The following is a 14891-nucleotide window of genomic DNA, read 5'->3' on the forward strand; positions in this document are numbered from 1 at the left end:
ATCACACAAAACGCTTTCCACTAACTACACTACTTGAGAACCCTAGTTGGGCACAAGAGGTCTGAAAGTGAGGTGGATTCTCATGTGAAGTCATGGATAGTGCTCTGTGTGGCCCCAGCACATGCCCCTGTGTCTAATTCACAGAAAGTTCTTCTTAGCGATGTGGACACTGGACCGGGGGTAGGTCAGGCAGTATCCAGAGACACTGCCTTCTTATAAGAAGGACACCCACAGTCACTGATGACAATTGCAAAGTTTGGAATTACTACCTCTGGCATAAAAAATACCAAGATCAGTGAGGGAGTATCCTCTGACTCCCTCAGAGTTGTACCTCTTGGAAAACCGTGACCAAAGCGTAGAACATGAGCCACAGAGAGTATTAACTCTATCGGTAAAAATATAGTCCCACTTTCTACACATCTACTAGGATTTCTGATATCTAATTAAACTTTTTCCAAAGTATATTCTTTAAAGTACTAGTTGTGAGCAAAATCAGTAGGTGCTAAAGAGAAAAAGGTTGAGAGACTGATTTAAAGTGCCATTCTTCTGTAAAACCTGATTTCTCAGAGTTTTAAAATTCTGTGTCTATAGCAAAGACAGCTTTCCAGGTGTCACTAGTGGAAAAGAATCCCCCTGCCAGTGCAGGAGATGCAAGAGACATGGGTTCGGTTCCTGGGTTGGGAAGATCCCCTGGAGAAGGAAATAGCAACCCGCTCCAGTATTCTTGCTGGGAAAATCCCATGGACAGAGGAGCCTGGTGGGCTACAGTCCATGGGGTTGCAAAGAGTAGGACACAACAGAGCATGCACGCAGTCATATCCAAGAGGCTGCATTATGCAGAATTGCTCAAATGCACTGAAACACAGAAAGCTTTTTTCCCCCAGCTGAGGTAACATTCTAAAAAAAAAAAAAAAAAAAAAAAGGCATAGGTAATAGTAAATTAAGAGATGCTTAAAACCCGTAGGACACAAGCAAACCACCCATCTGAAATGGCCAAGGAACTGTTACCTCCAACACTTTCTGGGACAGTTTGGTTGGCAAAGCAGACACTTGCCATGGGTGCTAGATATGAAATAATATTTGCTGAAATGTGACTCCAGAGGTCTGTACTTTTTTGAAAAACTGACAGCAGTTGGATCCCTGAGTAACTGTCTGCTTAAGGACACAGGGACAGTGATGAGCAGAGTGGGCTAATGTATTTAAAAGTTATAGGAACACTTTATAGGGGTGGGGAAGTCTCTATACAGAATTCAGAATGATCAATGGCTAAGAGGCATACAAGATGTGTAATTGGAAACGGAAGACTTTCTTGGCTTAGCCTTTTTATTCAGCCACTGAACAGTTTTTCTACTAAATACCAGGCACAGCATAGGATGTTGGAAGATGCAGGCATACGTAACACTTGGTCCATGCCTTAGGAAAATGAGAGCCTGGACAATTTTAATAGAAGAGTGATGAACTCTGTGAGAGCACAGAGAATGGGGTGCAGAAATCTCTGATAAGTTTCAGCTATGAAGCTAAACTAGTAATATCCCCAAGCCTTGCAAACGGTTGTCCTTAGTCCACATTACAAGGTTGTTTTTGTACTGATAGGAATTGCATGCAGTTGTTATCAGCAGTAACACATGGATTACGGGCAGCAGTTTGGCTTGTTTGATTTAGGGTTGCTTCACTAAGGTTGTCTCTATTTTCAGCAAACAGAATTAGGAGGACAGTGCTCGTTTAGGATGGAGAAGCATTTGTCCAGAGTTGCTCTATTTCTCCATGAATAGTAAACAACATCTGATGAGCCAATCTCCATTCAGATTATTTCCCTGGATTCAGAATTATCATGCCTCTTGGATACTGAAAGTACCTATCAATGCATAACATTGTAATTTAGATTTTGCATATTTATGGGTGCCCTTCATATGTGAACGTAGCGACTTTAGAAGAATAAAGAATCATGGGCTTGTTGTTTCCATAAGAATTGTTTCAATGAAACTGTGTTTTGAGAAGCCTTGTTTTCATTAGATGATTCTGGCTCTGAAATTTTGTGATGATGAAGTTTAGAAACTCAGAAATACAGTTGATTCCATGGAAGATTCCACCCTCAAAAGAGTAGAACCTCAACTTGTCAGAGGCTATGTATAACAGAAACAGGAATATGGGCCATGCTTTGTGCTTACAGAGGTGGGCATATAATTTTTCTGCATCTTCAATTTTTTGTTGCCAAAATACATGTTATCCCCAACACATATTTTACTGAATATTTTACTGAATTACTACAACTTAGTGAAAAATGATTGAACTATTGTATCATTCATTTAGATGAAGAAAATTTAGAGAATTAAATGAGTGGAAAAGGAAATACTGTCAGTGACATGGAGTGGGGGGAGGATAAAAAAGCAATTTCAAGATGATCTGGAACACTATTTATTTATAAAAAAAAAGCTATCAAATGACAAAAGAATTTATAACATTTGCCAATTGTGATTGTTGGTAGATAAGTATTTCTTACATTAGCCCTCTATTTTAGTTAGAAAAGAATTATTTTTCATAATTTTCATTTATTTATTGATTATTGATTATTCATGATTTATTCATTCAACAAATAATCTGTTGAGAGCCTACTATGTGCTAGCAGTAAAATGGAGGAAAAAACAGAGGTCATCCCTGCCCACCTGGCAGGCATTTGTGTTTTGGATGTGAAAGTGAGATGTTTGGGAGCTAATGTAGAATGTTCAGGACAACATGAGGGGGTGGGAAGAATGAACTTGTACTGATGCTGGAGAGGTGGGCTTCTGTTGGTTCTGAATCAATAAGAGATGGCTATTCTATACTGCTAGAAACTGCATTATTTTCGGTCAAAATAGACTTTAAGTTTAATCACGCACTGGCGGGGGCCACACATGGAAAAGTCTTATGTGCTGTCACTGTTCCTGCCGGCCGCATGCCCAAGTTCATTTGCATTTTCTCTTTGATTTCCTCCAGTACATGACTGCCGCGGCTCCTATGCAAGGGACCTACATCCCCCAGTACACGCCTGTGCCTCCGACAGCTGTTTCCATTGAAGTAAGTCCGTCTCTTCTTACAGAATGAGGTTAGGAAGATAAATCTCAGCCTCGAGCACCAGGGCCCACTGTAAACCCCCCAAATCCTTAGTGGTGATTGTTGTGCTACTTGAAAGTTTGCAGTTGCAAGCTCATTCTGTCAAAGTATGGACTTTACTTGAACACGCCTTTGCCTTGCTTTGCACAGGACACAAGCAAATTTGGTATCCAGGTCTCAGAGGAACGCCACTATTTTTTTAAATGTTTTATTTTATTTTTTAACTTTACAATATTGTATTAGTTTTGCCATATATCAACATGAATCCGCCACAGGTATGCTTAGAGAAAAGACCAAAGATCAAATAACTACTCCATCAAATGTGAGCCACAAACAATCAGAAAGAGGAAGGGAAACATTTGAAGCCTTTTGAATAAGCCCGTTCTCCGATGCCCTGTTACTCCAACGGTACTCCCTAAACCAACATGAGCAGCACCACTTGAGAGCCTGTTAGAAATACAAACTTTCAGACTCTACCTGGACCTACTAAATTAGAATTTGCATTTTCACAAGAGCCCTTAAGGATCAAGGCGCACATTAAAAATTAAGAAGGACTGGATTAGAGCAGTGGTTCTCAAATTTTTCTGCATGTTGAAATTACTTCAAGATTTTTTTTTTAAATAGTGATTTTTGCCAGAGTCTGATGTGGTCCAGGGTGTGGACTGCACCTGAGAATTTTTAAAGGATGCCAGGTGATTCTTTTGTGTACTAAAGACGAAGGACCACTGCTCTCACCAGTGAACCTTGATGGGACTGTGGCGTCCTACAGACAAAGGAGGAGAACGTACCACTCTGGTTGGTGCAGACCATGAGTGATAAAGTCATGTTGGCCTTGCTGGGAGCTTTCTCCTCTCCTTTCTCTCCATTGGGCTGAATCCATTTCCTCTATACACTGTTTTACTGGACAGAGCCAGAAAGATACTGGATAGGAGGGGCATAGAGCTATGAGGACTATGATGAGAACTCAGAGGTATAGACTTCTCCCTGCTCCCAGCCCTCCTTCACCTTCTCCTGATGCCCATTTGCTGTTATGGTCACAGTGGATGTCTTCCATCAGCTGGGACTCCTCTGGAGTCCAGCTGTTGCTGCTCCTCACGTCGGTACCACTCAATGTGGGAGACCAGCATGACTCTTCCAACCTCTGGAGCCACACAGATTAGGTGAAATTTTGAGAGACGAAATTGGATCTTTTCAAAATATATGTTTGTTTGCTTGTTTTTGGTGTGTTACCGATGTTTGCTAGTACCAAGATTTGGGAAGCACAGACATTTAAGAGGACAGTACTGTGTCATTTAGGAAACCAAGGAAGAAAAACGTGTTAATCTTTTATGTGTTCCAGACCTATAAGCCCTTGAGAATGTTTCACTATTAAAGAGGTTTTAATTAGCTTTTCAGATTTTCGAGAGTATGTGATTAAAATATATGTTCTTTGCTAGATTTAGCTATCAAAACCCATCTAATCCATGAGAAAAAATTATGAATCTAGACATCATAGGTGGCCTTAAGCATCGATGTCTGCCACATATCTGCATCTCTCTATCTGTACACCAAATGTGGGTGCTTATCTACAGAATTTGAGGTTTTTGCTGACTCTAAAACAAGGAGACACACTTAAGAGTATTGCTTATTGGAAACAGTCTAATATATCAATAAATCTGAGATTTAAAAAGAAGTATACCACTAAGAATTATATAAGCATACCCTGATATATTGCCTTGAGTTGTGCTTATAAAGGAAAGCACTGATTCATTTTCTGTGTCAAAACAGTCGTTGAAAATTCACCAGTATTCATACAAGTCAATGCAGGTAGGAAACTCAGAAAACTGTGTAATACCATACAGTAGATTAGGGGTGAAAAAATATTGAATTCATAAAGGGAGAATTTTCACATTTTGAGGAGCAATTTCAGGGAACTTCTGTTAAGGACAGAACATTGATCAAAAGCCTGTATCTCTGCAGAAGTCCAAGGCTATAATATAAGTACAACCAGGAGAATGTAGTCATATGGATTCTCTCCCTAGATTGACTAACTACCAAACCTTTCTCAGAACCAAACATAACTTCTGAGTGAGGATCAACTCAAGAAATCTATTCTTGTTGGCATCTGTGAGAAACGGAAGCCATCAAAAGGCTAAAGGAAGGAGCAAATCAAAATTAAGGATGTTAGTTTCTTTTTCTGAAACCTCTAAATGAATCCCAGTTCATGTCGAGAAAAAATAAAAGTAAATAAGACAAATCAAATTCCTTAAGGGAAAGCGTATTTGACAATGTCCTTTTAGGAAGAATCCAAACCTGGATATAGATTTTTATTAGTAGTAAGGTCCATTGTTTTGCCAGATTGTAGAGACAGGGTAGAGAAATTTATTCCCAGGAAAATGCTCAAACGTATAAGTTTTTATAGGAATTCTGCATGCTCTTTTTTAATTAAGGAATTATTATTTAGTGTGGCTACAGGCAGCTGCAGTTTAAAAGTTCTACCTGCAGGCAAAATGATTTCCTGATCATTTGACTGCTATAGGGTCTTCTGATGGCAAGTCTTCTTGGCGACACATGGAGGTAAATTCCTCAGATGAGTTCTGTGGCTTTTCTGCTAGTGTTTATTGTGGCTTTATGTAGCCGAGTGCAACTCCACACAAGCCCAGTGCCAGACAGCACGGGGACGTGCCCTACAGTCCGTCCGCAAGGAGCCCTTCTGCTCAAGCCAGTGAGGTCCTATGTCCTTGTTGTCTCCACAGGGTGTTGTGGCTGATACCTCTCCCCAGACAGTGGCACCTTCGTCCCAGGACACGAGTGGTCAGCAGCAGCAGATAGCAGTGGACACAGCCAGCGAGCATGCATCTGCGTATTCCTACCAACAGTCCAAGTAAGTGCTGGCCGTGCTAAACTCTGTCCCTCCAGATCTGCCATCTGGACTTCACCCTCTCATGTGGCATCTGCTGGCTTTAGCTGCGGTAGAGACCATGCCAAAGCCAAACTCAGTGACAAAAATTTAGTTCATGATTCTGCGGGTTGGCATTTGGGCGAACTTCAGGCAAATGCTTCTCCTGCTCTTGACGGGGCTTGTGTGAGCATCTGGGCACAGCAGCTGAACATCACAGTTCCACTTCTGGGCGTCGGTCGTCTGATGGCTGTGGGATGGATAACATGGAGCCAGGTGACGCTGACCATGGAAGTCTCAGAATTCAGAGAACAGCAAGAGGTGCCCAGATGACCAGCATGTTTTCAGTCCCATAGGCCAAAGCAAATCATCTGGCCAACCCCAAAGATAATGTAGGAATTCACTACCAAGAGGAAGGGGCATTGTAGCCATTTTTACAAAACAATTCTATCACATATACTTTTGGAAAAACTGCAGTGTTCCCACTTGACACTGCAGTGTGCCTGAACTGTGGTCTTGGTGTCATTCTTAAACGAAGACAGCAGCATGCCCCTGGCAAGAGTGCTTCAAGCTTACCCAGCAAAACAGTTTATGAAAATGAGTATGGAGAAATATAAAACCATATGGAGTAGAGATTCAGGAATTAAATGGCAAAGCAAAAATCAGAGAGTCAGAATTACTGCTGACAAGCCTTAAGTCACTTAGAAAGCCAAGTACAGTTGGCTTTGTGTGGAATATCATGGAGATTAAAATTTGAGTGGTTTTGATGGAAACCGAAGGAATTAACAGAACTTCAGTCTATATACAGAAGTTCTCTCATGGTAACTGTTCTACTTTGTAGGTGATGGTCAAAGCCCTGCTGGATAGAGAATTCCCAAAGACTCTTCCTGTTTGCAGAAGAGTGGTGCAAATGAGTGGTGCTCATTTCTTGATCATAAGTTTTCTTTGCTCTCAATTCACATTTAGCGATTTGTTGTTAAAAGATTTAATCACGTTAATGGCACCTTCTGTATGTGGTTTCACTTCTCAAGTGGACCCTCCAAATTAAATGTGCTAGAGGAACAGTCCCCAGCCTTTTTGGCACTGGAGACTGGTTTTGTGGAAGACAGCTTCCCATGGATGGGGAGGGGTGGTGAGGGGGTGGTTACATTCACTGTGTGCTTTATTTCTATTATCATCACACTGTCATATATTACACAACTCACCATAGTGCAGAATCAGTGAGAACCCTGAGCTTGTCTTCCTGCAACTAGACAGTCCCTTCCGGGGCAATGGGGAATGGCTATAAGTACAGATGAAGCTTCGTTTGCCACTCACCTACTGCTGTGCAGACCGGTTCCTAACAGACCATGGACTGGTACTAGTCTGTGACCTGGGGGTTGAGGACCCTGGTGCTAGAATATGACTTAACCTTACAAATACAAGGTATTATTTTATCATTACCGCTACTACTACTATCAATATTATATAATGATTTATATATATATAAATATATAAAACTTTCAGGAAATACCTATAGCAAATAATGCATTTTGGTTTTTTTATTAGGTTTTTAATTTTTATCTTATATTGCAGTATAGTTGAATGACAATGTGTTAGTTTCAAATGTACAGCAAAGTGATTCAATTTTACTTACACATATATCTATTCTTTTTAAAATTCTTTTCCATTTAGGTTATCACAGAATATTGAGTAGATCTCCCTGTGCTATACAGTAGGTCATTGTTCCTCATCTGTTTTAAATATGTATATGTATATGTCCATGCCAAACTCCCAATTTATCCCTCCCCCAGCCACCATTTTCCCCTCTGGTAACCATGAGTTTACTAAGTCTGTGAGTCTGTTTCTGCTGTATAAATAGGTTCATTTTTATCATTTTTTTAGATTGTGCTAAACTACATCATCTGCTATTTGTCTTTCTCACTCTGACGTGCTTCACTTAGTCTGATAATCTCCAGTTCTGGCATGTTGCTGCAAATAGTTTTTTTTCATCTTTTTAATAGCTGGGTAATGTTCCATTGTGTATATATGTGCATCTTCCTTATCCACTCATCTGTAGATGGACATTAAGGTGCTTCCACGTCTTAGCTATTGTAAACAGAGCCGCAGTGAACACGGGGATGCATGTACATTTTTGAACCATGCTTTTCTCTGGATATAAGCCCAGGATTGGGATTGTTGGGTATATGGTAGTTCTGTTTTTAAAGAAATATCGATGTTGTTTTCCACAGTGGCTGTATCAATTTACATTCCCACCAAGAGTGTAAGAGGGTTTTCTTCACACCCTCTCCAGCGTTTATTGTTTCTAGACTTTGGATGATGGCCATTCTGCCAGCTGTGAGGTGACACTCATTGTGGTTTCTACTTGCATTTCTCTAAGAATGAACACTGTTGAGCGTCTTTTCATGTGCCTCTTGGCCATCCGTCTGTCTTCTTTGGAGAAACACCAGTGTAGGTCTTCTGCACATTTTCTGATTGGGTTATTTTGTTCTTTTTTATATTGAGCTGCATGAGCCATTTATATGCTTTAGAAATTAATCCCTTTTTTGGCCACATCATTTGCAAATATTTTCTCTCATTCTGTGCATTGTCTTTTTATTCTGTTTATGGTTTACTTTGCTGTGCAAGAACTTTTGAGTGTAATTAAGTCCCATTAAACAATAATGGTTCAATATGGGAAGGTTGTACCTTTCTAAGAATTTGCCCATTTTTTCTAGGTTGTCCATTTTATTGGCATATAGTTGCTCTATTTATATTTGCTTTTTGCTGTTATTTTAGAAGATGGACCAAAAAAGATATTGCTGCGATTTATGTCTGAGTGTTCTGCCTATGCTTTCTGCTAAAGGTTTTATAGTATACAGTCTTACATCTCTGTCTTTAATCCATTTTGAGTTATTTTTGTGTATGGTATTAAATAATGTTCTAATTTTGTTCTTTGTATGTAGCTGTCCAGTTTTCCCAGCATCATTTACTGAAGAGACTGTTTTTTACCCATTGTAAAGCCTTGCCTCCTTTCTCATAGCTTAATTGATCACACGTGCATGGGTTTACTTCTGGGCTTTGTCACCTGCTCCACTGATCTGCATTTCTGCTTTTGTGCCAGTACACAGCTGTGCAGTGTAGTTTGAAGTCAGGGAGCCTGATTCCTCCAGCTTCTTTTTTCTTTCTCAAGGTGGCTTTGACTACTTGGGGCCTATTATGTCTCCATACAAGTTTTAAGATTGTTTTTTGTTCTAGTTCTATAAAAATGCTATTGATAATTTGATAGGCATTGCATTGAATCTCAAGATTGTCTTGGGAAACATAGTGATTTTGACAATATTGATTCTTCCAATTCAAGAACATGGTATATATGTATCTCTTCATCTGTCAATGTCATCCTCAATTTCTTTCATCAAAGTGTAAATAGTTTTTGGAGTACAGGTCTTTTGCTTCATTAGGTAAATTTATTCCTAGGTATTTTATTATTTTTGATGTGATGGTAAAAGGAAGTGTTTCCTTAATTTCTCCTTTTGATCTTTCCTTATTAGTACATAGGAATGAAACAGATTTCTGGGTATTGATTTTGTATTCTACTTTAACGAAATCACTGATGAGCTCTAGTAGGTTCCTGATAAAATCTTTGGATTTTCTGTGTTTACTATCATCTTATCTGCAAAAAGTGATAGTTTTACTTATTTTCTAATGTGAATTCCTTTTATTTCTTTTTATTTTCCGACTAATATATCTAGAACTTCCAAATTCTGTGGAATGAAAGTGATGAGAGTGGGCATCCTTTTCTTGTTACTGATCTTAATGATGAAACTGAAAGCATTTCCTCTGAGCATGATGTTAGCAGTAGACTTGTCATCTATAGACTTCATTATGTTGACGTATGTTTCCTCTATGCCCACTTTCTGCAGAGTTTTTATCATAAATGGGTGTTGAATTTTGTCAAAAACTTTTCTGCATCTATTGAGATGATCATATGGTTCTTATTCTTCAATTTGTTGATTTATTTGCATATATCAAAGAAAACTTGAAACCCTAAGATAAATCCCACTGGATCCTGGTTTATGACCTTTTAATATATTGTTGGATTCAGTTTGCTATCTAGTATTTTGTTTATGATTTTGTATCTATGTTCATCAGTGATATGGGCCTGTAATTTGCTGTTTTTATGGTGGTATTACCTGGTTTTGGTATCAGGGTGATGTTGATCTCATAGAGTGAGCTTGGGAGTGTTCCTTCCTCTGCAATTTTTTGCAATAGTTTCAGAATAGCCATTAAGTCTTCTATAAATGTTGGATAGAATTTGCTTGTGAAGTCATCTGGTCCTGGACTGTTTCTTGAGAGTTTTTTAATCACAGTTTCAATTTCAGTACTTATGATTAGACCAATTTTCAGTTTCTTCTTTCATATTTTCAGTTTCTTCATGGTTCAATATAGGGAGATTGTACCTTTCTGAGAATTTGTCCATTTCTTCTAGGTTGTCCATTTTATTGGCATATGGTTGCTTATGGTAGTTGCTTATCCTTTGTATTTCTGTGGTATCCACTGTAACTTCTTCCTTTTCGATTATAATTTTATTGATTTGAGCCCTCTTCATTTTTTTTCTTGATGAGGCTAACATTTTATGTTTTATCTTTTCAAATATTGTTTCATTTATTTCTCCTCTGATCTTTATGCTTCCTTTCCTTCTACTAACTGTGGATTTTGTTTGTTCTTCTTTCTCTAGATGCTGTAGGTGTAAGTTTAGGTTGTTTCAGATTTTTCTTGTTTAATGAGGTAAGATTGTATTACTATAAACCTCCGTCTTGGAAATGCTTCTGTTATGTCCCATAGGTTTTGGATAACTTTGTTTTTGTTGTCATTTGTGTTTATATATTTTTTTATTTCCTCTTTGATTTCTTCAGTGGCCCTTTGGTTGTCTGGTAACATATTGTTTAGTCTCCACGTGTTTGTGCTTTTTTATAGTTTTTGACTATAATTTACTTCTAATATCATAGTGTTTTGGCAAGAAAAGATGCTTGATATGATTGATTTTCTTAAATTTACCAAGGCTTGATTTGTAGCCCAATATGTAGTCTATTCTGGAGCATGTTTCATGTGGAGTTGAGAACTGTATTCTGCTGCTTCTGGAGGGAATGCCCTATAAATATCAGTTAAGTCCATCTGGTCTAACGTGTCACTCAAGGTTTTTATTTATTGATTTTCTGTCTGGATGATCTGTCCACTGAAGTAAGTAAGGTGTTAAAGTCCCTGCTATTATTGTGCTATTGTCAATTTCCCCATTTATGGCTGTTAGCATTTGCCTTATATACTGAGGTGCTCTGATGTTGGATACATGTGTATTTACAAGTGTTACATCTTCTTGGATTGATCCCTTAAACATAATTCTGTGCCTTCCCTATCTCTTATAATACTCTTATAATACTTATAATAATACTTATAATAATGCTTATAGTACTTATAATATTTATACTTACTTATAACACTTATAATACTCCTATAATACTTATACTTATTATAACCTCTCATAATACTTATGAGTATTTCCACTCCAGCTTTCTTTTGACTTCCATTTGCATCGAGTACCTTTTTACATCCTCTCACTTGCAGTCTCTGTGTGTCCCTAGTCTGAAGTGGCTGTCAGGTACACAGCACATCTATGGCTCTTATTTTTGTGTTCATCCAGCCAGTCTGTTTCTTCTGGTTGGAGCATTTAATCTATCTACAATTAAGGTAATTAACAATGTGTATTTTCCTATTGCCATTTTCTTAATTGTTTCAGATTTGCTTTTGTGGGTCTTCTTTCTTCCCTTCTTTTATTCTTTTGTGATTTGATGACTATCTTTAGTGTTGTGTTTGGGTTGCTGTTTCTTTTTTGCATGTCTATTGTAGTTTTTTGGTTTGCAATTCTGATGACGTTTTGATATAGCAGTCTACATATATACTAGACTGTTTTAAGTTGTTTCTCTTTTAATTTCAAATACATTTATAATATCCTGCATTTGTGTCCTTTTCACAGTTGCTGGTTTTGATATATTTGTGTGTGGATGATTTCCTAACTTTCCTGTTGAGTGAGTGAAGTCAGTCGTGTCCAGCTCTTTGCAGCCCCATGGACTGTAGCCTGCCAGGCTCCTCTATCCATGGAATTTTCCTGGCAAGGATACTGGAGTAGGTTGCCATTTCCTTCTCTAGGAGATCTTCCTGACCTAGGAATCAAATCTGAGTCTCCCACACTGCAGGCAAACTCTTTACCATCTGAGCCACCAGAGAAGCCTTAACTTTCCTGTATGTTACCCTTTATCCAAGGGTCTTTCACTTATAATTTTCTTGTTTCTAGTTGTAGGCTTTTCTTTTCCACCTAGAAAAGTGCCTTTAGCATTTAAGACTTATTTGGTCGTGAATTCTCTGAGTTTTTGCTTGTGGGTAAAACTGTTGATTTCTCCATCAAATCTGCATGAGAGCCTTGCTGGATAGAGTATTCTTGCTTGTAGGGTTTTTTCCCATTCATCATGCCACTTCCTTCTGGCCTTGAGAGCTTCTGCCAAAAAATCACCTGATAGCCTTATGGAGGTCCCCTTGTATGTTATTTGTTGCTTTTCCCATGTTGCTTTTAATAACTCTGTGTTTAATTTTTATTAGTTTGATTACTATGTGTCATGGCACGTTCCTCCTTGGGTTTATCCTGCATGGGACTCTCTGCACTTCCTGAACATGGGTGACTGTTTCCTTTCCCTTGTTAGAGAAGTTTCCGGCTATAATCTCTTCAAATATTTTCTCAAGTTCATTCTCTTTTCTCTTCTTCTCAGACCCCTATAATGCAAATGTTGGTGCGTTTTGTTGTCCCAGAGCTCTCTGATACTGTCCTCCTTGCTTCTTGTTCTTTTTTCTTTGTTCTGTGGCAATGATTTCCACTCTGTATTCCAGCTCACTTATTTGTTCTTCTGACTCAGTTATTCTTCTAATCATTCCTTCTAGTGTATTTTTCATTTTAGGTATTGTATTGTTCATCTCTATTTCTTCTTTAAATCTTTTATTAAAAATTTCTTGTATCTTCTCAGTCTGTGCCTCCATACTTTTGAGATTTTGTATCTTTACTGTTGTTACTCTTAATTTCGTTTTTAGGTAGGCTGCCCATCTCCTCTTCATTTAATCGTTCTTTTGGGGCTTTGGGGTTTTTTATCTTTTTCCTTCATCTGCAGTTTATTTCTCTGTCATCTGATTTTTGTCTAAATTTTTGTCTTTGTGGTCTCCTTTCTGCAGACTGCAGGATTGTAGTTCCTCTTTCTTCTGGTGTCCATCCACTGGTGGGTAAGGTTGGTCCAGGGGCTGGTGTAGGCATCCTGTTGGGAATGACTGGTGCCTGCCCTCTGGTGGCTTGAGCTGGGTCTTATCCCTCTGATGGGCAGGGCAGGGTCAAGAGATGTGTTTGAGGTGGCTGTGAGCTCAGTAAGACTTTAGGCAGCCTTTTTTTTTTTTTTTAATCTTTTATGGAAATTTCTTTCTTAAGATATCTATTTTATTGAAGTATAGTTGACTTACAATTTTTCAGGTGCACAGCAAGGTGATTCAGTTATACACATACACATATAGTATTTTTCAATTTATTTTCCATTATAGGTTATTACAAGATATTGACTGTAGTTCCCTGTGCTACACAGTAAACCTCTGTTGCATATCTGTTTTTTACTTAGAAATCTAGCATTCTGTTCATACTAAGTCAAGCAAATGGAATCAAAATGTCATACACTTTTTAGACAAAATTAATAAGTTCTCTAAAATATATATATTATACATATTATTATATATATGTATACAAAGTTCTATTCTACTACACTTAATAAAGGCTCGAGAAAGAACATTAAAAAAAAAGAAGAGATGGGGAAATTGGAACACATAAACTAAATGAAATGGGAGCTCTGAATACAAAATAGAAAAAGTGAAACAAACTAGACAAAAGTAAAAGATCGTCATAATAGTTTGGTTGTTTTTAAACATGGCTGCTCAGTAGAAACATATCTGGAGCTCTGGAGGAAAAAAAATCATTACCTAGGCATTTATATTTTAAAAAAAACTCCAAGATAATTCTGATATGCATCTAGACTTTAATAAGTGATTACAGGTTTTTCTATTAAATGGTACTTTTGGTGATATAGAGTTCTGTTATTTTTCTGTTGACCAATCATGATACAATGGTATTAAGTGAGTAACAGTTCCATAATCACAATAGTAAAATACTGTTTATCAGTTTTTAAAATCAATAGCCTGATACAATAATGAAAGATAATTACAATTGCAAGCCATAATGGGAACATGATTAATTTAACAATATAAAATATTCACATGCAGTTTGAGGGGTCAAGCAGAGTGATGTGGTAAGTGGAGTTGCATACATGCACATATTTTCATCTGCCGAGCCAGTCTATGTCTTTTGGTTGGTGAATTTAACCCATTTACATTTCAGGTAATTATTGATATCTATGATCCTATTACCGTATTCTTTTTGGGGGCTTCTTTTCTGTAGGTCTTTTCCTTGTCTTGATTCTCCTGCCTAGAGAAGTTCCTTTAACATTTGTTATAAAGCTGGTTTGGTGGTGCTGAATTCTCTCAACTTTTGCTTGTCTGGAAAGCTTTTGATTTCTCCATCAAATCTGAATGAGAGTCTTGCTGGGTAGAGTATTCTTGGTTGTTGGTTCTTCCCTTTCATCACTTTAAATTTATCCGGCCATTCCCTTCTGGCTTGTAGAGTTTTTGTTGAGAAATCAGCTGATAGCATGATGGGAGTTCCCTTGTATGTCATTTGTCACTTTTCCCCTGTTGCTTTTAATGTTTTATCCTTATCTTTAATTTTTGTCAGTTTGATTACTACATGTCTCTGTGTGTTCCTCCTTGGGTTTATCCTGCTTGGGACTCTCTGTGCTTCCTGGATTTGGTG

The 14891-nt window shown here is 38.0% G+C and overlaps 1 protein-coding gene across 9 annotated transcripts in view; it reads left to right on the forward strand.

The window, feature by feature from the left end:
* RBMS3 (RNA binding motif single stranded interacting protein 3) overlaps nucleotides 1–14891 on the forward strand; it is an 803408-nt gene that overhangs the window by 766377 nt on the left and 22140 nt on the right. For 5 of the 9 annotated variants that reach the window (XM_019984805.2, XM_019984810.2, XM_019984814.2 and 2 more), the window contains 2 exons: nucleotides 2974–3054; nucleotides 5826–5953. In XM_019984805.2, the coding sequence (XP_019840364.2) occupies nucleotides 2974–3054; nucleotides 5826–5953 (209 nt within the window). Of the gene's footprint in view, nucleotides 1–2973; nucleotides 3055–5825; nucleotides 5958–14891 lie in introns of those variants that run through there. The other 4 variants (XM_019984813.2, XM_019984808.2, XM_019984812.2 and 1 more) reach the window with 1 other exon arrangement.

The sequence above is a fragment of the Bos indicus genome, chromosome 22 (genome assembly GCF_029378745.1).
Source record: "Bos indicus isolate NIAB-ARS_2022 breed Sahiwal x Tharparkar chromosome 22, NIAB-ARS_B.indTharparkar_mat_pri_1.0, whole genome shotgun sequence".
NCBI lineage: Eukaryota > Metazoa > Chordata > Mammalia > Artiodactyla > Bovidae > Bos > Bos indicus.